A 27443-nucleotide genomic window follows, 5' to 3' on the forward strand; every position below is an offset into this window, starting at 1 on the left:
TGGATAAACGTGAAGTATACACGCCCTTTAGGATAGAATGAACAGAACATTTCTAAACTTGCTGTGTTGAGGAAACAGGTTTAATAGAACTTAAACCTTGCTATTGGAAGGAAATCTCCTTATCATTTGGATTTTAAAATAGACTGGCTACTGATCTGTTTGACATAGTTTAGGTAAAATCCTGTTTGAAAATTAGGCCATGGGGTTGGACGCAGTGGCTCACACCTATAATCCCAAGTGCTTTGGGAGGCCAAGGAAGGAGGACTGCTTGAGGCTGGGAGTTCAAGACCAGCCTGGGCAACATAGACCCTATCGATATCTACAAAAAATAAACAGTTTAGCCAGCTATGATGGTGCATGCTGGTAGTCCTAGCTACCCGGGAGGCTGAGGCAGGAGACTGATCGAGCCTGAGAGGTTGAGGCTGCAGTGACCCACTGTATTCCATCCTACGCAATAGAGCGAGACCTGTCTCCAGAAAAAAAAAAAATTGGAGGAATGTGTGATTGTAGTCGGTGCAGATTAAGTCCTTTTTTCCCAGGGACCAGCACTGAAAAGATCTTGGTGCCGAACTACTTAAGAGTGTTTTCCAGGTTCATTGGGGTTTAACTTCTAGAGTCTCTGACTGTGCTGCGTTGAACTTCCTTCCTTCCAAGGCTCTTTAGTTCCTTCCTCGCCTCTTGGTTTCCCTTTTCAGGCCTCCTTGGAACAAAGCTGGTGCATGGTCTTTCATTCTAGAATGATTCTGTGAGGGCTTAGAAGGAATCTCTCGAGGGAGACCGTCATTATTCCCTTGGCCTGCTTTGGTTGGAGGTTGACTGCTGGACACTTTTCACTACCATGAACTATTCTGAATTCTAAACTGGGGCTGGGCGCAGGGGCTCATTCCTGTAATCCCAGCACTTTGGGAGGCCAACGCAGGCAGATCAACTAAGGTCAGGGAGTTCGAGAGCAGCCTGGACAACATGGTGAAACCCTGTCTCTACTAAAAATACAAAAAAATTACCTGGGTGTGGTGGTGCGCTCCTGTAGTCCCAGCTACTCAGGAGGCTGAGGAAGGAGAATTGCTTGAACCCGGGAAGCAGAGGTTGCAGCGAGCCGAGATTGGGCACTGCACTCCAGCCTGGGCGACAGAGTTAGACTGTCTCAAAAAAGAAGGAACTGTGGTGGGGGATCATTGAGTACGGTTATATTTCATTTTACAGACTCTTCTCAGAAGTCTATACAAAGTAAAAAGCTTTGGGTGTATTGGAGGGAGACAGAGAGGTGCTGCTGGGTTTTGTAAAGATTTTTATTTTTTATTTTTTTATTTTATTTTATTTTTTTTTTTTGAGACGGAGTCTCGCTCTGTCGCCCAGGCTGGAGTGCAGTGGCGCAATCTCGGCTCACTGCAAGCTCCGCCTCCCGGGTTCACGCCATTCTCCGGCCTCAGCTTCCCGAGTAGCTGGGACTACAGGCGCCCGCCACTGCGCCCGGCTAATTTTTTTCTATTTTTTTTTAGTAGAGACGGGGTTTCACCATGGTCTCGATCTGCTGACCTTGTGATCCGCCCGCCTCGGCCTTCCAAAGTGCTGGGATTACAGGCGTGAGCCACCGCGCCCGGCCAAGATTTTTAGACCAAGTCTTACTCTGTCAGCCAGGCAGGAGTGCAGTGGTGCAATCTCGGCTCACTGCAACCTCCACCTCCTGGGTTCAAGTGATTCTCCTGCCTTAGCCTCCCAAGTAGGTGGGATTACAGGCATGTGCCACCACACCCAGATAATTTTTATATTTTTAGTAGAGATGGGGTTTCACCACGTTGGCCAGGCTGGTCTCGAACTCCCGGCCTCAAGTGATCAATCTTCCTAGGCCTCCCAAAGTGCTGGGATTACAGGCGTGAGCCACCACGCCTGCCTTGTAAAGATTAATACAATATTAGATGGTTACTAAGAGCCAGCTATAAAGCCAATATGAATAATAATGTGTTTTGGCCAGGTGCGGATCACGAGGTCAGGAGATCAAGACCATCCTGGCTAACACGGTGAAGCTTCGTCTCCCTAAAAATACAAAAAACTGGCCGGGCGCGGTGGCTCAAGCCTGTAATCCCAGCACTTTGGGAGGCCGAGACGGGCGGATCACGAGGTCAGGAGATCGAGACCATCCTGGTTAACACGGTGAAACCCCGTCTCTACTAAAAAATACAAAAACTAGCCGGGCGAGGTGGCGGGCGCCTGTAGTCCCAGCTACTCGGGAGGCTGAGGCAGGAGAATGGCGGGAACCCGGGAGGCGGAGCTTGCAGTGAGCTGAGATCCGGCCACAGCACTCCAGCCTGGGCGACAGAGCGAGACTCCGCCTCAAAAAAAAAAACAAAAAAAAAAAAAAACCAAAAAATTCTCCGGGCATGGTGGCGGGCGCCTGTAGTCCCAGCTACTTGGGATGCTGAGGCAGGAGAATGGCGTGAACCCAGGAGGTGGAGCTTGCAGCGAGCAGAGATCGCACCACTGCACTCCAGCCTGGGCGACAGAGCGAGACTCTGTCTCCAAAAAAATAAAAAATAAAAAATAATAATAATGTGTTTTGATTAGCAGAAGGTTATCTGATGTGAGCAGTGAGATCTTTTGTTTTAGGTAGAATTCATTTCGATCTTACCACATTGCTGAATCAGCCCCCAAATGAGCAATTCATTAGGTGTAAGCCCAGCTGCTGCTGCTGTGCACCTGGCTGTTTTCCCAGTGGGCTGGTCTTTAATAATGGTTCACATATCGAGTGCTTACTCCATGCCAGGCACCGTGCTATGCCTTTTGCATACTTTGCCTCTTAGTCTGCTGAGTGTCGCTAGGAGCTGGACATGTTATTATCTCATTTCCCTGAGGCATTGAGTAGTTAAGTAACTTTCCCAAGGCCACACCATGGCAAAGCCTGTAGTGGCATTCAGGTGTTTTGGAGTCGCCTGAGGCCTAGCAAGCTCAGGGAAGATGGAAGGCAAAAGTTAGGGAGGGATGGCTTTGGTGTCCCTCCTGTGTTTGCTGTTGGTAAGGGCCAGTGACCATTTCAAACATGTTGTCGACTTGGATGGGGTGGCCAGTTGGCCGAGCTCAGGGCCAGGTAACCTGTTTCACTCCCGGAATGGAGCAGCATGGGGTCACTGAGTGTAGACAGGCCGAACAAGTAGAGCTGGAGCCTCGTTCCTTCCTCGCCCCTTCCTTTATCAAAGGGAATCTTCTTATTTTTCTCTACCTTTGCCTCCCTGACTGAAAACCAGTCTTGCTACCACCTAGGCTAGGCTGTTCTCTCCTTTCTGGCTTAGAGGAAAATCCTCCTGTGTTAAGGATGAATTTAGTAGTATATCAAGAAGCAAAGTAACATGAAAGGCAGACAAGGAAGAAGTGAAGCATGGTTTCAGTGTGCCAGCATTTTCCCGCATTATTTGTTTATTTGATTAACTAGCACCTGCAAAGATGGTTATAGCCTCCTTTTTTTGTTTTTTGTTTTTTTCTTTTTTCCTTTTTTTTTGAGACGGGGTCTCACTGTCACCCAGGCTGGAGTGCAGTGGCTTGATCTCAGCTCACTGCAAACTCTGCCCAGGCTCAAGCAATTCTCCCACCTCAGCCTCCTGAGTAGTTGAGACTAAAGGCACGTGCCACAACGCCTGGCCAATTTTTGGTATTTTTAGTAGAGATGGGGTTTTACTGTGTTGCCAAGGCTGGTCTCAAACCCCTGGGCTCAAGTGATCCATCTGCTTTGGCCTCCCACAGTGCTGGGATTACAGGTGTGAGCCACCATACCTGGCCTAGCCTCCTTTTACACGAAGAAAATGCAGTCGGTGCATGTTAAGGGATTGTTCACTGCTTGTCAGTAGAAACAAACAGCCTGGGCCTTTGAGTTCCTCCTCCCAGGAGGATTATTTACATTGGACTCATCTATAGGCCCAACACATGGACATCTGCACTTGACACACCCCCGGACACCAAAAGCCTAAATGGTATCACCACATGCAGGCAAGGAGTGTTTTCTTTCCATCCCATGTGAGTTATGTGTGTGTGTGTGTGTGTATATATATATCATTTGGTGGACACTTAATATGAATCTCGAGACATTTCATTCTTTCCCTAAATGTTCCCGTGTCCCCACTTTCAGGTGCCTGCTCTTAGATAATCTGGATAGCAGTGGCTGTTTTGTTTGTGAAGAGTCACGGCAGAGTAGATTTCCGTGGGGAGAAAATCCCCAGGCCTGGTCTTCCATACCGGGCCTGGTCGAGCAGGTGGATGGCTCTTCCAGCAGCCACCCTGACCTCACCTGACTCCATGCTGGTAGAGCTTCACAGAGCTTTCGTTTTGTTTCTTCTTGCTGACCAACTTAGCAGCTTGGGACCAGGCTGGCTGAGTGACACGGGTCCAAAATGGGCTGTTCTGTGTAACTTCTTGTTTCTCTCTGTTGTCTGCTAGATCACTTAACCCATCACCAAGTTTATGAAATGCTGCTGTGTGTTCAGCCCTGTGGAAGATGTATGGTGGGAAAAGTGTTTAAGGTACCTGGGTACCTAGCAAGGTGCCTGGTGTTTATTCACTCACTCATTCAGTCCGCAGCTGCACACTGAGCTCCTCTTGTGTGCCAGGCGGTGTCCTGAGCGCTCTGCATGTAAAGATAAGGTAGACACGGCCCTGCCGTCATGGTTCTAGTGAAGGGCACTGTCACTGTAGCCGGCATTCAGTGAACTGTTAGTATTATCAGCAATATTCAGGCTCTTAATAATGAAACAATAGTGATGTCATTAATAGAATAATGAGTGGTTTACTTTTTTTTTTTTTCAGTTAGAGTCTTGCTCTGTCACCCAGGCTGGAGTGCAGTGGCACGATCTCAGCCCACTGCAGCCTCCACCTCTTGGGCTCAAGTGATTCTCATGTCCCAGCCTCCTGAGTAGCTAGGACTATAGGTGTGAATGACTACACCCAGCTAATTTTTTGATTTTGTAGAGTTGGGGTCTTGCTATGTTGCTTAAGGTAGTCTTGAATTCCAGGGCTCAAGCGATCCTCCTGTCTTGGCCTCCCAAAGCACGGGGATTTGGTTTACTATCTTGAGATTATAGGAAACAAAGGTTTATCATATTTTCACACTGAGTGGTCTGTATATTTCTCTGTTATCAAACAAGCAGACTCAAGAATCAGAAGGTGTTCACCTCTATAATCCTAGTACTTTGGGAGGCGGAGGGGCAGATCACCTGAGGTCAGGAATTTGAGACCAGCCCGGCAAACATGGCAAAATCCCATCTCTACTAAAAGTACAAAAAAAGTTAGCTGGGTGTGGTGACACGTGCCTGTAATACCAGCTACTCTGGAGGCTGAGGCAGGAGAATGGCTTGAATCCAGAAGGTGGAGGTTGCAGTGAGCCGAGATTGTGCCCCAGACTCCAGCCTGGGTGACAGAGCGAAATCCTGTTTCAAAAAAAAAAAAAAGAGAGAAAGGGCCAGGCACAGTGGCTCACGCCTGTAATCCCAGCACTTTGGGAGGCCGAGGCAGGCGAATCACGAGGTCAGGAGATCGAGACCATCCTGGCTAACACAGTGAAACTTTGTCTCTACTAAAAAATAAAAAAATTGACCGGGCATGGTGGCGGGCGCCTGTAGTCTCAGCTACTCGGGAGGCTGAGGCAGGAGACCGGTGTGAACCTGGGAGGCGGAGTTTCCAGTGAGCTGAGATCACGCCACTGCACTCCAGGCTGGGCGACAGAGTGAGACTCCGTCTAAAAACAAAAACAAAACCACACCAAAAAAACAAAAACAGAAAAAAAAAAGAAAAAATCAGCAATGTGTCTTATTCTCTGTTGGCTGGAAGATACTTGATGTGAAGCTTCCTCGGAAACTCCTTTCACCTGAGTAGCCATAAGCTCTTTGAGTTAGGAGCTTTGACCCTGGGGTTCTGTATTCCGAGAATAGGAGTTCTGAGCATCTTTCAGGAGCTCCAGTCTGGGATTTCACCGGCCCTAGGTATCGTTCTTCATGGCCTGGCTTTTTATAAGGACTGCAGTGTTCTTTAAACTGTTAGGAGGAGAATTATGGTAGATGAGGTTTGACCAATACATTAACTTGGCTAAGTGCTGTGGCTCACACCTGTAATCCCAGCACTTTGGGAGGCCAAGGCAGGTGGATCACCTGAGGTCAGGAGTTTGAGACCAGCCTGGCCAACAGAGTGAAACCCAGTCTCTACTAAAAATACAAAAATTAGCTGGGCGTGACAGCGCGTGCCTGTAATCCTAGCTACTCGGGAGTTTGAGGTGGGAGAATCACTTAAACCCAGGAGGTGGAGGTTGTAGTGAGTCAAGATCACGCCACTGCACTCCAGCCTGGGCAACAGAGCAAAAACTCCGTCTCAAAAAAACAAAAACAAAACCAAAAACTGTATTGAGATGTCATTCACATACCATAAAATTCACCAGTTTAAAGTATATAATTCAGTATTTAGTATGTTCATAAAGTTGTACAATCCTTACCACTATCTAATTTTGGAATATTTTCATCTTTCCAAATAGAAACCCAGCTTTAGCAGTCTCTCCCTCTTCCCTCTAGCCTCTAGCAACCACTAATCTACTTGCTGTCTGTGAATCTGCCTGCTCTGGACGTTTCATATAAATGGAATCGTACACTATGTGGTCTTTTGTGTGTGGCTCCTTTCACTTACCATGTTTTCAAGGTTCATCTGTGTTGTAGCGTGTATCAGCACTTCATTCTTTTTTGTTGTGGTTACCCCAGCAATGTCAAGCAAATATTGTTTGATAGCCAGCTGCGTTCATTTCACAAAAACGTTTTCCTAACATTTCTACCTAAATGTTATTAGGTAACAGTGAAATTTGTATTCTTTCTTTTTTTTTTTTCTAGACGGAATCTTGCTTTGTTGCCCAGGCTGGAGTGCAGTGGTGCGATGTCAGCTCACCGCAACCTCTGCCTCCTGGGTTCAAGTGATTCTCCTGCCTCAGCTTCCTGAGTAGCTGGGATTACAGGCATGTGCCACCATACCTGGCTAATTTTGTATTTTTAGTAGAGACGGGGTTTCTCCATGTTGGTCAGGCTGGTCTCGAACTCCCAACCTCAGATGATCTGCCCATCTCAGCCTCCCAAAGTGCTGGGATTACAGGCATAAGCCACCGTGCCTAAATGAAATTTGTATTGTTTCTATAGGGAAAATATTTACACTTTAGCCTCTCCATATGATAATTGGGGGTGGGACGTAGGTACAGAACTCTCACTTGTCCATGTTATAAGCACATTTGGAGGGCTGAATTATTAATAAATACTTTGGAAATATACAGTATATTACAAATTCCATAATTATAATTGTGAAAAGCATTTTAATGTCTTTAGACGAGATTGGGCGTGTTGAGGGTGGTATGGCCGTAGACAGTGTCTTTAGAATAAGAGAAATGTGACTGTATTTTGCATACTTTTCTCATTGTTTCAGTCTAAGGTTAGGTAAGTGAAAAATAAAAGACCACTGTGGATTTTAGGAATATCTGCTATCATAATAGTTTTTCTCCACTAAAAAGCTGATTGAAATGATTCAGGATACATTTTCCAATGGAATCTTTCAGATGTATGATTCCCTTCCAATTTGCTAGTCTTATCTATTTTCTGACCAATCCTAACAAGTCAATAGGGAAATAGTATAGTGAAAAGAAAAAAAACAACCAATACTAGGTCAGTAGATATTACTTCAATACAATGAACATCATTTCGCAACAGCAGGAATATGCAGCCTTGCTGTAGCATTCAGAGCCCCCTCTGAAGTTTAAGAAAGATTTAGGAAGACTGTGAAAGGAGGAAGTGGCACAGGCATGACAGAAGACAGTCAAGGCATAGATAGGAATTTCTGCCGAGTCAGGTCAAAGTAAGAACATAAGAAATGTCCCAAAGGTGAGAATAACCGACGCATACTGAAGTAAGGGGAGGAAGTGGCTCATTCCTTTTTATGACTGCATAGTAACTCAGTGTATGGATATACCACATTTTGTCAGTTGATGGGTATTTGGGCTGTTTTCACTTCTTTGGCTGTTGTGAATAATGCTGCTGTGAACATTGAAGTACTTAGAAGATTTGTGTGGACATGTGTTTTCAGTTCTCTTGGGTATATAGCTAGGAGTGGACAAGCTGTTTTCCGGACTGGCTATGTGATTTTACATTCCCACCAGAAGTGCATGAACATTGTGATTTCTATACATCCTTGCCAATGCTTGTTGTCTTTTGTTTTTTTTTTTTTTTTTTTTAGAGACAGGGCTTCTGTCGTCGGTCACCCAGCCTGGAGTGCAGTGGTGCAATCATGGTTCACTGCAGCTTCGAACTCCTGAGCTCAAACGATCCTCTTGCTTCAGCCTCCTAAGTAGCTAGGACTGCAGGCGCATACCACCATGCCCAGCTAATTTTAAATTTTTTTTGTAGAGACAGAGGTCTCTCCATGTTGCCCAGGCTGGTCTCAAACTCCTGTCCTCAAGCTGTCTTCTCTTTTTTGCCTCCCAAAGTACTGGGATTATAGACGTGAGCCACCGTGCCCAGCCGTTTGTTGTCTTTTGGTCGTAGTCGTTCTGGTGGATATGCAGTGATAGCTCACTGTAGTTTTGATTTGCATTTCTTAGTGACTCAGGACTTGGAGCATCTTTTCAGATGCTTACTAGTTGCTTGCATATCTTTTGTGGAGAAATATCTATTCAGATTCTTTGCCTACTTTTTAATTGGGTTGCTTATCTTCATTGTTGAGTTGTAAGATTTCTTTGTATGTTTGGAATACTAGTCTTATTAGATTTATTTTATGTTATGTTATGTTATGTTATTTTGTTATTTTATTTTATTTTATTTTATTTGTTTGAGACAGGTTCTTGTTCTGTCACCCAGGCTGGAGTGCAGTGGCACAATCTCGGCTCACTGCAGTCTGCCTCCTGGGTTCAAGCAATTCTCCCGCCTCAGCCTCCTGAGTAGCTGGGATTTCAGGCACGTGCCACCACACCCGGCTAATTTTTGTATTTTTAGTAGAGACTTTTATTTAGTTTCACCATGTTGACCAGGCTGGTATGGAACTCGTGATCTCAAGTGATCTGCCCGCCTGGGCATCCCAAAGTGCTGAGATTACAGGCCTGAGCCACCTCACTTGGCCCCACCCCCCTTTCTTTTATTTTTTTTTTGAGGCAGGGTCTCATTCTGTTACCCATGCTGGAGTGCAGTAGTGCCATCACAGCTCACTGCAGCCTCAAACTTCTGGGCTCGAGGGATCCTCCCTCCTCAGCCTCCCATAAGTGCCACTGTTACATGGTGAACCACCACACCTGGCCTTATCTGTTTTTTCTTTTGTTACTTGTGCTTGTGTTGTCCTATCTAAGAAGCTATAGCCTAATCCAAAGTCACAAAGGTTAATTACTTTGTTTTCCTCTAAGAGTTTCATGGTTTTACCTCTTTTTTTTTGGTTTTGTTTTGTTTCTTTTCTTTTTTTCTTTTTTCTTTTTATAGTTTTAGCTTTTTTCATGGCCACTAAGTTATTTCCCTGACTAAAGCTTCAGAGGTTCCTTTGAGCTGTTTGCTAAGGGTGGAGGTGGGAGCTATTATCCTGCAACTTCCTTTTCTTGACAATTCAATCAAGTTCCTTGTCCCTGCGAAGCATTTATTCTTGTAGGTGTTTCTAGTGCTTTTACAGTTTCTCTACTTCATAGTCTTTTTTTTTTTTTTTTTTTTTTTGCAGGTAACAAATGAAGAGGACTTCATTAGAAAATTGGACTGCAAACCTGATCAGCATCTGAAAGTGGTTTCCATTTTTGGAAATACTGGTGATGGAAAGTCTCATACTCTCAACCACACTTTCTTTTATGGTCGTGAAGTCTTCAAGACCTCCCCTACCCAGGAGTCCTGCACTGTGGGAGTGTGGGCAGCCTATGACCCAGTTCACAAAGTAGCAGTGATCGATACGGAAGGGCTCCTGGGGGCCACCGTGAATCTAAGCCAGAGAACACGGCTGCTGCTTAAGGTCCTGGCCATCTCAGACCTCGTCATCTATCGAACTCATGCAGACCGGCTGCATAACGACCTCTTCAAATTCCTTGGGGATGCCTCAGAAGCTTATCTGAAGCACTTCACCAAGGAGCTCAAGGCCACCACTGCTCGCTGTGGCTTGGATGTCCCTTTATCCACCCTGGGCCCTGCAGTTATCATCTTCCATGAGACTGTGCACACCCAACTACTGGGCTCTGGTGAGTGGATGGGGTACAGTGTCACAGCTCGACCTTTATGGGTACAAGGAGGCAGCTATTTGGGCTGCAATAGCAACTTATTGGTAGTGGATTGCCCAGAAGATTTCTGTCCAAAGAAGACACGGAAAGTGTTGGAAGGAGGATGGAGTGATCAAACATGTCAAGCTGCTCATAGGTCAACTAGAATAAAGATTGAGAATTGCCAATTGGCTTTGACAATATATAAGTCCTTAGTGATCTGGGCAAGACCTGTTCCCTGAGATGGTGGGGGGTAAAAGCTTGATCAGAGTGGGATCAAGAGAAAATAGGAGGAGGCCAGGTACAGTGGCAAGTGCCTGTAATTATAGCTACCTGGGAGGCTCATGTGGGAGAACCCCTTGAGCCCAAGAGTTAGAGGTCAGCCTGGGCAACATAGTGAGGCCGTGTCTCTAAAAAAATAATAAGATTAGGAGCAGAAATTCTGTGGTGAGTTTATTGGGCTCTTTGACAGAGCCATACAGCTCTTTTCTATAAAGCAAAGAAGAACAATGAAATTGTAGCTGGAGGCTGATGTGGGATTTCAAGGGATTTTTCTTTTTTAAAATGTAAGATGTGAGGTATTGCAGATATTTATGTACGATGAGAGTGATTCATTAGAGAGGGAAGAATGTAGATGTAAGAGAGCAGGAACAGTTGGAGTGATGCATGAGTGGAAGGGTTCGCCTTAGGACCATGGACAGTTCATCCATAACACTGGGAAAGAAAGTAGAAGATATGGACATGGTCGCAGATAAGTAGATGATGTGGACATGAGAAGTGTGTGTGTGAGTTCTTATTTGTTTTCTTAGAGAAATAGGAAGCAAGATCGTTACCTGAGTGGTAGGAGGATGAGGGAAAGGTGCAATAACAGATTAGATTGGAGGGGAGCAGTAATTTTGGCCCCTGAAACAATTGCAGTCTTCACTTGTTCATTCAGTCATCAAAGTTTATTGAGTGCATATGTCATGTGCTGAGCACTGAGGCACAGAGCAGAAAAAACACTTCTTGTCTTTGAAGAGCTCACAGTCTAGTTGGGGCGACCACACAGTGTTCTGTTCTGTAGTAGATGTAGGTATGGAGCTGTGGGAGTCTGGAGCAGGGACGCTATACGTTATGGAATCTAGGAAAGAAGAGGCGACATTTGAGCTCTGAGAGACTTGGCTAGATGGAGGAGGGGAAGAAGATGCTCTAGGAAGAGCAAACTCGTAGTAGCGTCAAGGAACAAGTTGTGTTCAGAGAACTGCAGGTAGGGCTGGGTGTGGTGGCTCACATCTGTAATCTCAGCACTTTGGGAGGCTAAGGCAGGAGGATCCCTTGAGCCTGAGAGGTTGAGGCTGCAGTGAGCTTTGATCGTGTTATTGCACTCCAGCCTGGGCAATAGTGAGACCCTGTCTCAAAAAAAAGAAGGAAAGAAAAAAGAGACAAGGGAAGTAGTTCTGCAGTGTGCTTCCAAAATTCCGTTCTAACTCCCTTTGATGCATTCTCCATGTAGCATCTAGAGTGATCTTTTCAAAAGCTTAATTTACACTTCAGGTCATGTAATACTCCTGCTTGCAACCTGTCAGTGGCTTCTGACTACATCAAAATAAAATCCAAACTCCTAAATGTAGTGCCGTCACTAACTCCTGCCTTTGTCTCTGACCTCCTCTAGTTACCCCTCTTCATTCTCCCCCTGCCCACTACTGAATGCAGCTCCTCCTCTGCCACCCCCACTGCCTTGTCTGAAGCATGGCTTGTGTGGGAGGGAATGATGGAGAGACTCAGGGATCAGATCATGGGTGGCCTTGACTCAGTTCTCAAGTATGGCAGGAGTCCATGAAGGATCTTAAGCAGAGAGTGAGATGATCAGATGTATATTTTCAAAAGATTCCCTGGCAGCCTATTGCAGCATGACTGAGGCGGGGGGACCAGTCAGCAGGATGTCAAGTCAGTCAAGTGAGAAGTGGTTGGGATTCAGCCAGGGCGGTGGCAGTAGGAGGGAACTGGACAGAGCAGGCCATAAAAGAGGTTAAATCTGAAGGACTGCACCAGTTGATTCTGGTGGTACCAATGACACATGCCCTATAGAAGACAAGACATGTAAACGTTCCCCAGTGAAGGAGCAGATTAATTAGCAGGTGCCTCGAGGAAAAGGAGAGGAGGTGAGAAATGCTGACTTTCAGCTGCCTCCTGTGATCAATACTTTTATGCCACTTTGGATCTTTACAGTGTTGGTGAGGGGAGCGTTTAATTGTCAGTTCAGGATTTTGAAATAACCAGCCCCTTAAAAGGTATTGTATTTTAGGCTGAGCGTGATGACTTATGCCTGTAATCCCAGCACTTTGGGACATTGAGGCGGGAGGATCACTTGAGCCCAGGAGTTAGAGACTAGCCTGGGCAAAATAGCGAGACTCTGACTCTACAAAAAATTTAAAAGTTAGCCAGATGCAGTAGTACATACCTGTGGTCCCAGCTCTTTGGGAGGCCGAGGCAGGCGGCTCACCTGAGGATCAGAGTTTGAGACCAGCCTGGCCAACATGGTGAAACCCTGTCTCTACTAAAAATACAAAAATTAGCCAAGCGTATGGTGGTGGGCACCTGTAATCCCAGCTACTCAGGAGGCTGAGGCAGGAGAACCGTTTGAACCCTGGAGGTGGAGGTTGCAGTGAGCGGAGATTGTACCACTGCACTCCATCCAGCCTGGGCAACAGAGTGAGACTTTGTCTCAAAAAGTAAGTAAGTAAGTAAGTAAGTAAATAAATAAATAAAAAGGAAATTAAAAAGTCCTTTCAACCTTTATCATCAAAACATTTATTGAATCCATCTGCACTATGGCTGCCCAAGTTTCTGGACACATGGTGAGAGTGTGGACAAACAAATACCCTTATACATGGGTCGTTTGCCCAGAGCTTCCTCACAAAAGATCAGCATTTCCAAAGTACAGAGAATTGTAAAAGTTCCTCAGTAAGGTGATTAGTTAAGTATATCCATAGGATCAAAGACTGTATTGCTGCTTTTCAGTGTATTGTGACAAGGACGGGTACTTACAGTATGTTATTAAGTGAGAAAAGAGCAAGTCGCATATATATGTTGCTAAGTCTGTAGGAAAAATGTCTGAAAGGGCCAACATTGAGCTGTGGTTACTTTCAGGAAGTAGGTGAGAGCAGAGGGCATAATTTTTTTCCTTTTATGCTTTGGCACATCTAGATTTTTCCCACAATGAATGGGTTTTTGGGAAAAAAGACTCCTCCTTGAAGTATAATGTGCGTATAGAACAGTGCACATCATATCAAGAGTATCATGTGATGAGTTTTCACTGCCTGAATGCCCCTGCGCACTCAATGCTAGACCTTGGGACATCAGCCCTCATAGAAGCCCTCCTCATGCCCTTTACCAGGAAAGGGTAACCTGAGTTCTGACAGCATAGATTAGTTCTGCCTGCTTATGTACTTCGTATTTATTGAGTCAGAGTATCTTCCTTTTTTTTTTTTTTTTTTGGGACGCAGTCTCGCTCTATCACCCAAGCTGGAGTGCAGTGTTGCTATCCCAGCTCACTGCAACCTCTGCCTCCCAGGTTCAAGCAATTCTTCTGTCTCAGCCTCCTGAGTAGCTGGGATTACAGGTGTGCCCCACCAGGCCTGACTAATTTTTGTATTTTTAGTAGAAACGGGGTTTTACCACGTTGGCCAAGCTAGTCTCAAACTCCCGACCTCAGGTGATCCACCCACTTCAGCTTCCCAAAGTGCTGGGATTACAGGTGTGAACCAGTGCACCCACCCGTATCTTACTTTTTTTTTTTTGAGATGGAGTCTCCCTTTGTTGCCAGGCTGGAGTGCAGTGACATGATCTTGGCTCACTGCAACCTCCACCTCCCAGGTTCAAGCGATTCTCCTGCCTCAGCCTCCCGAATAGCTGGGATTACAGGGGCCTGCCACCGCTCGGCTAACTTTTGTATTTTTTAGTAGAGATGGGGTTTCACCATGTTGTCCAGGATGGTCTCCATCTCTTGACCGCATAATCCACCCGCCTCGGCCTCCCAAAGTGTTGGGATTATAGGCGTGAGCCACCGCGCCCAGCCTTGTATCTTACTTTTATAATGAAAGATTTTTTTGTTGTTGTTTGAGACAGAGTTTCACTCTTGTCTCCCAGGCTGGAGTGCAGTGGTACGATTTCGGCTCACTGCAACCTCCGCCTCCTGGAGGAGAATCACTTTTCAAGTGATTCTCCTGCCTCAGCCTCCGGACTAGCTGGGATTACAGGCATGCAGCACTACGCCTGGCTAATTTTTTTGTATTAGTAGAGACAGGGTTTCACCGTGTTGGCCAGGCTGAACTCCTGACCTCGGGTGATCTGCCCACCTTGACCTCCCAAAGTGCTGGGGTTACAGGCGTGGGTCACTGTGCCTGGCCTACTTTTCTTTTCTTTTCTTTTTTTTTTTAAATATCTCTCACTACCCATGTGCCTGTGTTTCTGCTTGTATAGATCACCCCTCAGAGGTGCCAGAGAAGCTCATCCAGGACCGGTTCCGGAAGCTGGGCCGCTTCCCTGAAGCCTTTAGTTCCATTCACTACAAGGGAACCAGGACTTACAACCCTCCCACGGACTTTTCTGGGCTTCGGCGTGCTTTGGAGCAGCTACTAGAGAATAACACCACCCGCTCTCCCCGGCACCCGGGAGTCATCTTCAAAGCCCTGAAGGTCAGTTGGCTTGTGCCCCAAGGGCTTCTCATTGGGGTGCCAGTGGGTGGCGAGAACACTCAGTTTGCCAGCTTTTGTGGTGCTAGTGATTGGAAATCTGGGTGGAAAAAGGTTGTAAGAAGCGGAAGCACATGAATGGAGTCTGCACCTGTCAGATGCTTTCATCTTGCCAGGAGTGCAAATATGGGGAAGTCATGAGTGATAGTAAAAAAAAAGTGCCTGGTCCTCAGCTAGGAGAAAAACCAGGCTCTTAGAGAATAGGAAGAAGCACTCATTTCTGGCTGGTGTGGCTCAGCCCTGGCGAGTTGGTGTCATGTTGAGTCTCACTTAATCTGGGCAGCCTTTATGCTTTTCTTAATGTTGACTCACTGTTTTTTTCATATCTAAATTAATTTATTCATAGAGGAAACTTTTTGTTATCATTAAAAGTGGAAAACTAGTATCACAGGTAGAATTTTTTTTGTTGTTCCGGGGGCGTTTAGGAGCAGAGGTTTAATAGGCAAAAGATAGAGAAAGAACAGCAGCTCTCTCTCTCGTGAGAGAGACGGCACCTGAATGGGACTTCCCCCCAGAAGTAGAAAATTACCAAAACAAAACACAAAAATAGATACACAATAACACTACTATTTATTATATACCAGAGTTCAGAGTACTCTATATGGATTAGTTCCCTGCATCCTTACACCAACTCCTTAGTACTGTTAACATCCTCATTTGCAGATGAGGAAGCGGAGGCACCAAGAGATGAAGTAATTGGTTATACACAGTAGTGAGTGACAGCAGGCCTAAACCCTGGCCAGTTTATGCTAGAGCTCCTTCTCATAACCATGAAGGCTGTACTGCCTCTCAGCAAATAAAATTGCATGTTATTCCTTCGCTAGAGACTTACGCATGGAAGGTTCGAGACTGGGGCCTGTTTTTTCTTTCTTTAAGAGGGAGATTTACGGCCAGGCACGGTGGCTCATGCCTGTAATTCCAGCACTTTGGGAGGCCGAGGCGGGTGGGTCACTTGAGGTCAGGAGTTTGAGATCAGCCTGGCCAACATGGTGAAACCCCCTTTCTACTAAAAATACAAAAAAATTAGCCGGGCATGGTGGTGTACTCCTGTAATCCTAGCTACTAGGGAGGCTGAGGCAGGAGAATTGCTTGAACCCGGGAGGCGGAGGTTGCAGTGAGCTGAGATCACCCTACTGCACTCCAGCCCGGGCGACAGAGCGAGATGCTGTCTCAAAAAAAAAAAAAAAAAAAAAAAAAGAGGGAGATCTGGCCTCTTAAAGAGAGGTGGAAATTAAATGAAAGCATACTTAAGAAACAGAGTACTTGTTATATAGTAAAAATGTTCAGTGAATGTTAATTGTGAGTAATATTAAGGAAAAACTATGGAAAATGATTACATTTGAATAATTCATGAAATACATACATTTCCAATTAGAATTTGAAGTTCAAGTGCACTTAGTTGTATTGGCTAATAATGTCCTTGTAGTGGCTCAAAGGCAGTCAAAGTGGAAGATTACACTTACGTAATGCAAACATTCTGAAAAGACGCTGAATCAGGCAAAGGGCTGTAAATCTGATCACTGTGCATTAAAAGGCAAATAGGCCAGAGGCTGGATTATAGCAGCTCCTTTGCTCTTCTGGAAGCTAACCCAGATTAATGTTTAAATAAGACCATCAGGGACACTGAGCGCTGTAAACTGTAATTAGTGCTCAGATATTTTTTTCCCCTCAGGAGTCTTGGATGTCCTACCTCAGGCCAATTTATTGCCGTCTTTGAGAAAAATAGTTACACTGTATTCTTCCAAGATGGTAAGATTCACCAAGCTTTCTGTGATTAAAATGAACCTGGTCTGTCCGGTGAGGTGGCTCATGCCTGTCATCATTCCCAGCACTTAGAGAGGCGAAGGCAGGCAGATCACATGAGGCTAGGAGTTCGAGGCCAGCCTGGCTAACATGGTGAAACTTGTCTCTACTAAAAATACAAAAATTAGCCGGGCGGATGCTTGTAATCCTAGCTACTAGGTAGGCTGAGGCAGGAGAATCCCTTGAACCTGGGAGGTGGAGGTTGCAGTGAGCTGAGATGGCGCCACTGTACTCTAGCCCAGGCATCAGACCAAGACTCCGTCTCAAAAAAAAAAAGAGAAAAAACGCTGGGCGTTGTGGCTCATGCTTGTAATCTCAGCACCTTGGCGGGCGGATGGATCACTTGAGGTCGGGAGTTCGAGACCAGCCTGACCAACATGGAGCAACCATGTCTCTACTGAAAATACAAAATTAGCTGGGCTTGGTGGCGCATGCCTGTAATCCTAGCTGCTCGGGAGGCTGAGGCAGGAGAATCGCTTGAACTTGAGAGGCGGAGGTTGCGGTGAACCGAGATCTCACCATTACACTCCAGCCTGGGCAACAAGAGTGAAACTCCATCTCAAAACAAAAAAAGAACCTGGTCAGCTGGAATTCTGATGATTCCTGGTAACTGGCATCCCCCAAATTTTACCGAGATCTGACGTTTTCTATTCTCTGAGTTGTAGGGGCTATGCTGTACTGAGCTGTGGGACTGACTGCTTTTGTCTATGGGAAGGAGTCATTTGTTTAAGCTTGCGATTTGGGTTCTCCCCAGAGAATTGTGCCGTTGTTGCAGTTTACCTAAATCTTTGAAAAAATTGGTTTTGTACTTTTTTGTTTTTAACATCCTTTAAATTAAAAATGCTTAATTCTCTGGTTATCACTCTAATAGCCACCTTTAAGGTCTACCTTAGGCAAATTGACCAAGTAGAGTTTTATTGTTGTTAAAATAGACTCTAAAGTTTTCATAGTTCACAGCAGTGTATAATATAAATGGCTGTGTTTTCTTCTCCACTTATTTTTATTTTGTTTTACGCTGTTGTATTAATTTTTTTATTAGTAGCTTTGAGTCCTTTTGAGATAGAAGAGTTGGGGTGGGTATAAACAGATAAATGATACATGCCAGAATAATTTGTTTGGCTTCTTGAATCTACCATTTTTTTTTCTTTTTTCTTTCTTTTTTTTTTGAGACAGGGTCTCGCTCTGTCACCCAGGCTGGAGTGCAGTGGTGCGATCACAGCTCACTGCACTCCAGCCTCTCACAGCCACTGCACCAGGCCCCAATAGCTTTTAACTCCATGCTATATTCCTTCCCAATAGTTATTTCACTTCTAAAGAGGTCAGAGGATGTGACCATTTTAAAAGGTTCCTGATACATACTGTCAGTTATCTTTGAGTATATGGTTATTTTAATTAAAAAAGAGACATCATTTAAAAATTATAAAAGCAATGCATGTTCATGATAAACAATTCAAGTACTGCAGAATGTATGAGACTTAAGTCCCCTTTCCTTCCCCTACCTCCCCCATCCTCAGTCTGTAGAGGTAACTCTTAATACTTTCTCACATAAGTGTCTAGAAATTTTCACTGCTATGTAACCACATGCATACGTATTTGTTTATAATGTATGTTTTTCTTCCTGAATAAATGGGATCATAGTGAAGTTAAATCCTTTTCCCCTGCCCAGTATCCTTTTCTAACTCTGCAGATAACCATGATTAGTAGTTTATTATATATGCTTATAGAAATTGCAAATGCTGGCTGGGTGCTGAGGCTCACACCTGTAATCCCAGCACTTTGGGAGGCTGAGACAGGCAGATCACGAGGTCAGGAGTTCAAGAGCAGCCTGGCCAACAAAGTAAAACCCCGTCTCTACTAAAAATACGAAAATTAGCCGGGTGTGGTTGCGGGTGCCTGTAGTCCCAGCTACTTGGGATGCTGAGACAGGAGAATGGCTTGAACCCCTGGAGGTAGAGGTTGTGGTTTGCCAAGATTGCGCCACTGCACTCCATCCTGGGCGACCAGCAAGATTCTGTCTCAAAAAAAAAAAAAAGAAGAAATTGCAAATGCTGTAAAAGTGCATGTGTGTGTATGTGTATATATTTATCCTTCATAAATGAGATCATACCATTTATACTATTCTATAATTTGGTTTATTTTCACTTCTTTTTTTTTTTTGAGACAGAGTCTTGCTCTGTCTCCCGGGCTGGAGTGCAGCGGCACGAACTCGGCTCACTGAAAATTCTGCCTCCCAGGTTTAAGTGATTCTCTTGCCTCAGCCTCCCAAGTAGCCTGGATTATGGGCACACGCCACCATGCCCCGCTAATTTTTGTATTTTTAGTAGAGACGGGGTTTCATCATGTTGGCTAGGCTGGTCTGGAACTCCTGACTTCAGGTGACCCACCCACCTCCTCCTCCCAAAATGTTGGCATTACAGGTGTGAGCCACCATGCCAGGCCCAAAATGCCTGATTATTTTAAATTTTAAATGCCATTAGTATACTTAAAAAAAAAAAAAGTTATTAGGCCAGGTGCAGTGGCTCACGCCTGTAATCCCAGGACTTTGGGAGGCTGAGGCGGGCAGATCACCTGAGGTCAGGAGTCCAACACCAGCCTGACCAACATGGCGAAACCCCGTCTCTATGAAAAATACAAAAATTAGCCAGGCGTGGTGGTGTGTGCCTGTAGTCCCAGCTACCCGGGAGGCTGAGTCGGGAGAATCCCTTGAACCCCAGAGGCGGAGGTTGCAATGAGCCCAGATCGCGCCACTACACTCTAGCCTGGGTGACAGAGCAAGACTGTCTCAAAAAAAAAGAAAAAAGTTGTTAGCTATATCTTATTTATGAAGTTCTACCTGATTGATGCAGTACTCTATTGGATTCAAAGGGAGTTGAAGTACTACTTTTGTGTTTATTATTGACCAGGAAATGTGGATTTGGAAATGTGATGAATGAGAAGGAACAGTGTTTGGTGCGCACACACGCATGCACGTGTGTGTGTGTATGTGTGAGAGAGAGAGACAGAGAGAGCTGTGCAGCTATTTTCTGCCCTAGTGGCTTGCTCATACATACCTGGGAGTGGTTTCCCTATTCCTCCTGCTGAAAGATCAGTTTTGATGTCATTCAGCCACACTGTTGTGCAGGCCCAGGCCCCTTTTTTTCTAGCTGGCTTATGTCCCATTTCTTGACTCCTTTGCTCAGGGTCCACGGTAGCAACAGCCCAGATGCCTACAAGCAGTGCATACCTGCACTGAGCAGATAAACCTGTTTACAGGAAACAAATGCTCAGGTTTCTGTCAAATAGAGGAATTAATATTCAATACTGGAATTGAATATTGAGTTAACTATGGTTGTCTGTACTTACAGTTCTGAATAATTGGGAGAACCATTTCATAGTTGAATTTGTATAGGTTTTATGTAATTTTGTCTTAATTTTTTTTTTTTAAGACAGGGTCTGGCTCTCTCCCCCAGGCTGGAGTGCAATGGCATCATCTAGACTCATTGCAACCTCTGCCTCCTGGGCTTAAGCCATCCTCCCCGCTCAGCTCAAGTAGCTAGGACTAATAGGCACATGCCACCATGCCTGGCTAATTTTTGTATTTTTTGTAGAGACAGGGTTTTTGCATGTTGCCCAGGCTGGACTCAAACTCCTGAGCTCAAGGTATCTGTCTGCCTTGGCCTCCCAAAGTGCTGGGATTACCAGGAGTGAGCCACTGTGCCCAGCCTTTATGTAATACCTTCTATATGTAGAAACTCTTGACGTTCCAATTCTGTCACATTGGGAAGCATTTATAAAGTATTTACAAAGTTATATTTTGTTGGAGTGTGATGTCATTGATTACAGAAGTGTGTCTATTTTGAGTCAGGAAATTCACTGCTAGCCCTTGATGACTGGGGCCAGCCCTACAGATACAATAGAAAGAGCCACACTGTTGTCAAGGCAACTAAAGTTCAAGATCATCTGGTCTCCAGGCAACCTTTTTCAGACTTGCTTCAGATGCTTTCCCAAGCTTTCTCGGGGTAGGTGGGCCCTTCCCTGTCTTTTCTTCCAGCTTTGGGATCTCAGGAGGAGGAGAGCCCAAGAAACTGTGGAATGATGTGAGGTTTGGAATTTTTGAACCTGCTAATAAGTATATGGATCAGGTGGTATGTAAAGAAAAATCAGGGCTGGGCGCAGTTGCTCACGCCTGTAATCCCAACATTTTTGCAGGCTAAGGCAGGTGGATCACTTGAGGTCAGGGGTTTGAGACCAGCCTGGCCAACATGGTGAAACCCTGTCTTTACTAAAAATACAAAAAATCAGCCGGGCATGGTGGCATGTGCCTGGAGTCCCACCTACTCGGGAGGCGGAGATTGCAGTGAGCCACGATCAGGCGACAGAGTGAGACTCTGTCTCAAAAAAAAAAAAAAAAAAAAAAGAAGGAAAAGTTAATTAGATTCTAAAGGAAGACAGTTTCTCTCTACCCTCGTATCTAAAACATGCTGATGTTGGATTTTTTTTTTTTTTTTAAACAGTTACTGTTACTTTCCCACACTCTTGATTCTTGTAAAGCCTCCTAAAACTTGTCAAGGTCTGATTCATTAGTCAGGCTGTGACTTGTGAACGAGTGAGATGCTTGTTCTCTTACCTCGTATGCAAGAGTGTGGGTGGCCAGCATCTGAAGGCTGGCTTGCCTGGAGTTCTTCTCTTTCTTATGTCATAAGAGGTTGCCTGTTACCTTGGATAACATAAGCCAACCGTTCATTTGTCTGGGGCAGGGAACGATGGCATATGTACTGTGGCAAATCAGGCTGCAGATTGTTTCACACCTTGCCTTGAGATACTTACAAATGCCCCCATTTCTCTGAAGAACTTTCAGAGAAGTGAACCAGGTCACTTGGGTTGAAACAGTAAGAACCTTATGCTGAATTGGATCCTAATTTCCCATTTACTGGGGGTTGGCATCCTCTGTGAATTCAGCCCAGCTGTTGCACTCATGCCAAATTTGATATTATTTGTCCTTAGGAAAACCAACACTTAGGCTTGCCTTTCAGTTACCTGTTTAAAAGAAAAACTCTGAGGCTAAAAATTGCTATTCTTGGCTGGGCGCAATGGCTCACGCCTATAATCCCAGCAGTTTGGAAGGCTGAGGCAGGAGAATGGCTTGAGTCCAGGAGACCAGCCCAGGCAACATAGTGAGACCCTGTCTCGTTTAAAAAAATGAAAAAAAAAAATTTTTTTTTCCTATTCTTTCTTTTTTTTTAAATAATAATTGATATTTTTTGGTGTTCCCTATACCTTCTATAGTGGCTTCTATATTCCTTAGCTGTCTCCTCTTTTTTTTCTTTCTGTATCATCTCATTAGATACTTCAGTGTCTTGGCCAGGCACGGTGGCTCACGCCTGTAACCCCAGCACTTTGGGAGGCTGAGTTGGGTGGATTACTTGAGGTCAGGAGTTCGAGACCAGCCTGGCCAACATGGTGAAACCCTGTCTCTACTAAAAAAAAAAAAAAAAATTATCCAGACATGGTGGTGGGGGCCTGTAATCCCAGCTACTTGGGAGGCTGACGCAGGAGAATCGCTTGAACCAGGAGGCAGAGGTTGCAGTGAGCCGAGATCAAGCCACTGCACTCCAGCCTGGGTGATGGAGTGAGACTCTGTTTCAATAACAAAACAAAAACAAACAAAAAGTATTGGGGCTTGGTGGCATGTGCCTGTGGTCCAGCTACTTAGGAGGCTGAGGGAGGAGGATTGCTTGGGCTTAGGAGGGTGATGCTGCAGGGAGCTGTGAACCTGCCACTGCACTCCAGCCTGGGTCACAGAGTGAGACTCTGTCTCAATAAAAAACCTCCCTTTTCCCATCAGGCTGAGGCAGGAGAATCGTTTGAACCTGGGAGGCGGAGGTTGCAGTGAGCCAAGATCATACCATTGCACTCCAGCCTGGGTGACAGGGCGAGTTCTGTACATATCTGTTTGAGAAACAACCTGGAAAGTTACTGGTAATTTGGCCAGTTAGGGAGTAGTTAGCCTTAAATTTGAGAGGACCTTTGGGGATGGGATGAAAGAAGCCTAGGGCAAAGGCAGGGCCAAGAGAGGAGGAGGGCAAAGGTTGGTTTGTGAAGGGGAGTTGGTATGGTGCACTTATTCCGGCAGTTCTAGCTGAGTACCTGTTAGTACCTTTGCTAGGATTTGCAGGAGGATGCAAAGGTAGGAAGCTGCTTTCACAGTATATATGATCTAGTCCTGGAGATAAAATACAGCAGGCCCATAGCTTCGCATCATTGCCTAATTACTTAATACCGAGTTACAGTATTGAGTACAATGGGCCTTCAGAAAAGGCAGAGTGATGTGGTTGAAGAGGCTTCACTGGAAGAGGTGAGACCACAAACATCCCTGAAGAGTGGGTCTTGTGCAGAAGCAGGACAGAGAATGCTGTATAGGCCGACGTGTAATTCCACTTGCCTTGCTTCTCATTTATTCTCAGCATTTCTATGTATTCATTAATACCCTCTTTCAAGATCTTCATGTTTTCACTTTTTTTTTTGAGACGGAGTCTCACCCTGTCACCTAGGCTGGAGTGCAATGGCATGATTTTGGCTCACTGCAACCTCTGCCTCTCGGGTTCAAACGATTCTCCTGCCTCAGCCTCCTGAGTAGCTGAGATTACAGGCGCCCGCCACTACGCCCAGTTAATTTTTGTATTTTTAGTACAGATGGGGTTTCACCATGTTGGCCAGGCTGGTCTCGAACTCCTGACCTCGTGATCCGCCCACCTCGGCCTCCCAAAGTGCTGGAATTACAGGCATGAGCCACCGTGCCCAGCCCCATGTTTTGACTCTTTACCAAAGTACCCCCAAGAAGTATAGGACTTATACATTATTTGTCAGACCATTTTTTCGTTGTTCGAAGTGCAGGGTTGCCGCTTGGTCAGCCATCGCTGACAGACGGTGTTTTATGGCCTCTGCAGTAGCCCTGCAGGACCTGAATGAGAGTGTCCTCAGGTGAGTTGTGTACCTTCAGTATGACCCACTCGTTGCCACTGTTCTGGTCCTACACCTGACCTGACTCAACATTGATATTATGTGCCTTTGTAGGGACTTGAGTTTGCAACTCCTGGTGTTAAGACTGCATTGGAAACAGGAAAAGGAACCTTGCATAAGAAGTTCTAATTGTTCAGCTGGGCACAGTGGCTTATACCTGTAATCCCAGCACTTTGGGAAGCCGAGGCAGGTGGATCACCTGAGGCCTAGAGTTCAAGACCAGCCTGGCCAACATGGTGAAACCCCATTCCTACTAAAAATACAAAAAATTAGCTGGGTGTGGTGGTGGGCACCTGTAATCCCAGCTACTTGGGAGGCTGAGGCAGGAGAATCTCTTGAACCCAGGGGGCAGAGGTTGCGGTGAGCCGAGATCACACCACTGCACTCCAGCCTGGGCAATAAGAGCAAAACTCCGTCTCAAAAAAAAAAAAAAAAAAAATGAAGTTCTGATTGTTCTTAGTTTAAAACCTAACCTGCCCTTTTCCCAGATCTCATTTAAAATTCTCTTCTGCCCTTTTACTGAAGGAAGTAACATCTTGTCCTTTTGTTTAGGCTCCTTTCCCTTATTTTCCCTTGAATAATGCCTGGCTGCCTCACACTGGGGCTGGGCTGAAAGTTAGAAGCTTGGAGCAGCATGTACTTAATGATTCCTAAAGCGTGGAAAGCGCCTGTCTGTAATTAGCCTGAGGAATACTTTCAATATCCAGTGATAAGTGAAGATAGGGTTAGGAATGGAAGCTACATTTCAACCTGAAATTTTCAGTTTGCTTTGTGGATATGTTATCTTCTTGGCATTTATTTTGGCCATTTGCTGTCCTTTGGGTAATGTCTGTTTTGGGGGTTGGTAGAGTTGATAAATGACTGGCAAACACTATAATCATTCTTCTTGTTTTTTTTTTTTTTTTTTCTGCTGACATTTTTCCTACTTTGAGTTTGTCTATGGCCTAGTAAACTCCAAGTGAGTGCCTGTGGTTATAACTGGGATAGAAGCCCAGGAAACTCACAGATCACATCTGGGCTCTGCCTGTGGCCTAAGGAGGAGCCGTCCTCATGAGTCTGGGTTTCTTGGTCCCAGCCTCACATAGATGAAATGGGCATCAGTCATTATTTGTGGTGGTCTTGAATAAAAGACTGAGTGGTGTGAGGTGTTTATCACCTGCGAGGCATTTAGGGGAGAACAGTAACTTTGCTTATCTTGACCCCTTGGGGAATGGGCTGGTTCTTTGCAAGGATTCCCATGGTAAGGACTGATGTGAGTTGGTAAGGTCAAGGGTAATGAGCAGAAGTTACTGGATTTCCTTTGTGCCTGTGTTGCTTGTACGGTGTCTGCAGAAGGGGGCCAAAGTGCGGAGCTCTCTGCCGAGTGCCATCACATGTCACCTTCCCTCCTTGGCAGGCACTGAGCGACCGCTTCAGCGGTGAGATCCCCGATGACCAGATGGCGCACAGCTCCTTTTTTCCAGATGAGTACTTCACCTGCTCCTCCTTGTGCCTCAGCTGTGGGTAAGTAAGGCTGCTCCCGACCCCCCACCCCATACCTTGAGAATAGAGCCTTTGAGTGGTGCTTCCTAGACTTTGGTGTGTATGCACATCCCCTGGGGTCTTGCTAAATTACAGGTTGTGATTTAAATTATCCAAAACGGTACACTCCCATGTTCCCACGAGATCCTGGTGGTCTAGGAACCACACTTCTGAGGTAGCAGGAGCTTGAAGGACACGTGGCTGTGAAGAATCTCCTGGAAACTCCAACTGGCATAGACGTGAAATTGGCCAGCTTCTGGTCTGGGAGGCTGTTAGGGCAGAAAACTCTGGGTTGCCTGCTTTTCTGTGTTTCTTCTACCAGAGCTTCCAGTCACTTACTCCTAGTATTCCAGTTATTCAAGTGATATTTGAGTGCCCCCCTGTGCAAAGTACTATGGGTAGGATTCCTTTCATTATGAGAGCCAGTGTTTAGAGCACATTAGAATTTCTGGGGCGCTTTCAAAATTACCGAGGCCAGGGCACTACCTTCCGGGATTCTAACTGAGCGGGTTGTGTGTAGGACCTCTGCACTGGTAGGTTAAGATGCTCCTCAGAGGATTCTGAACTGCAGCCTGAGCTGAGGACATTGAGTTGGGACAGTACTTCTGAAACTTCATTGCATATGCATCACCTGGAGATTCTGTTAAGATGCAGATTCTGAATCGGGTCTGGGTGAAGCCTGGGATTCGGCGTTCCTGTCAAGCTCCCGGGCGATGGCTGTGCTGCTGGCCTGTGGACCGCACTTTGTTGTAGTTAGAACAGTGATCCACACATTTTAGCATGCATCAGAAAAACCTGAAGGGCAGGATCCCTGGGCACCCCTCCACAGTTTCTCATTCAGTAGGTCTGAGGTAGGGCCTGGGAGTTTGCATTTTAATAAATGTAGTAAATTCTCAGGTGATGCTGATGTTGTTCCTGGGGACCAGCCTTTGAGGATCACTGGGTTACTTTGAACTGTTGATGGCTGTTAAATCAGTGTAGTGACTTCACTGATGGGCCCCAGGGGATTTAAATGCATTATGTCGAGGTCAGATGGCAGTCTCCATGTCCTGTAGACAGTCCCTCCCACTCTCTTCACTACCAAATTGTCTTCACTCCTACCAGAACCAGTGCCCCTGTCCTGCACACTTGCCGCTTTACAGGAGTAGACCTGACCTACATCTGTTATGAATGGTCATTTCACTTTGAGCCCTGTAGGCCACCTGCTGCATGCAGAACCACCTCTGGCCTTGGTGAAAAAAAGACCTGGCTCCTGGATTATACAGCCTGGGCAAGGGAGGACTAAGGATTGTCTCGGAGAGTTCAGCGTGGAAAGGGGCGAGGGATGTTAGTTGCCAGTGTGACTTGCCTTCCTTTTTGCATGCCCCATGAGCCTAGAGGCTTAAGCACTGTTGGATCATTGCTTTCCCAGTGTGAGCCTCCTCAGGATTTCTGGAACTTTCCCATTGGAATCATAGTGAAATTCTAAAGTCCTGATCTCTGTTTTTGCATCGTCAGGATGGCAGAGCTCACTGTTCATTTGGAAGCCTTGTTCAGCCTAAGCCTCCCCTTAAAGCATTGCCAAATTTTGGGGTTGGTTTTCGTTTTGCATCTTGGCAGCCTGTTCTGGGTAAACGTTCTGTTTCATCTTGTTTGGATTGTTTATGAGTCTTCTGAGAGCCATTCAGGTTTCCTCTCTGGTCAGGTTGGTATCTTCTGGCTCCTCCATTTCTGCTGAGGAGACAGGTAGTTTTTCCAAGAAGAGATTTCTGGGGTTTTTTGTCTGTTTGTTTTTGATATGGAGTCTCGCTCTGTTGCCCAGGCTGGAGTATAGCAACGTGATCTCTGCTCACCGCAACTTCTGCCTCCCGGGTTCAAGCGATTCTCCTGCCTCAGCCTCCTGAGTAGCTGGGATTACAGGCATGCGCCACTATGCCTGGCTAATTGTTTTGGTTTTTTTAGTAGAGATGGGGTTTCTCCATGTTGGTCAGGCTGGTCTCGAACTCAGTGCAACCCCCACCTCCTGGGTTCTAACGATTCTCCTGCCTCAGCCTCCCAAGTACCTGGGACTACGGGTGCCCGCCACCATGCCCAGCTAATTTTTGTATTTTTATTAGAGACGGCATTTCACCATGTTGGCCAGGCTGGTCTTGAACTTCTGACCTCAAGTGATCTGACCCCCTCGGCCTCCCAAA

At 45.7% G+C, this 27443-nt stretch overlaps 1 protein-coding gene and 1 long non-coding RNA gene across 5 annotated transcripts in view; one reads left to right on the plus strand and one right to left on the minus strand.

Moving 5' to 3' along the window:
- The window catches only part of ZFYVE1 (zinc finger FYVE-type containing 1), a 60978-nt gene that overhangs the window by 22482 nt on the left and 11053 nt on the right, over nucleotides 1-27443 (plus strand). Inside the window, exons 3-5 of one of the 3 annotated variants that reach the window (XM_050798705.1) lie at nucleotides 9691-10195; nucleotides 14675-14889; nucleotides 25145-25251. In XM_050798705.1, the coding sequence (XP_050654662.1) occupies nucleotides 9691-10195; nucleotides 14675-14889; nucleotides 25145-25251 (827 nt within the window). The other 2 variants (XM_050798706.1, XM_050798707.1) reach the window with 2 other exon arrangements.
- Nucleotides 10917-21616, minus strand: LOC126959590 (uncharacterized). Of its 2 annotated transcripts, none has more exons than XR_007727565.1 (3): nucleotides 21356-21616; nucleotides 19800-19991; nucleotides 10917-11333 (listed from the first exon to the last, which is right to left on the minus strand). It is a non-coding gene; the product is annotated as an uncharacterized LOC126959590 (long non-coding RNA). The 2 variants fall into 2 exon arrangements; XR_007727564.1 differs by lacking the exon at nucleotides 21356-21616 and adding an exon at nucleotides 20465-20613.

The sequence above is a fragment of the Macaca thibetana genome, chromosome 7, assembly GCF_024542745.1.
Source record: "Macaca thibetana thibetana isolate TM-01 chromosome 7, ASM2454274v1, whole genome shotgun sequence".
Taxonomy (NCBI): domain Eukaryota; kingdom Metazoa; phylum Chordata; class Mammalia; order Primates; family Cercopithecidae; genus Macaca; species Macaca thibetana.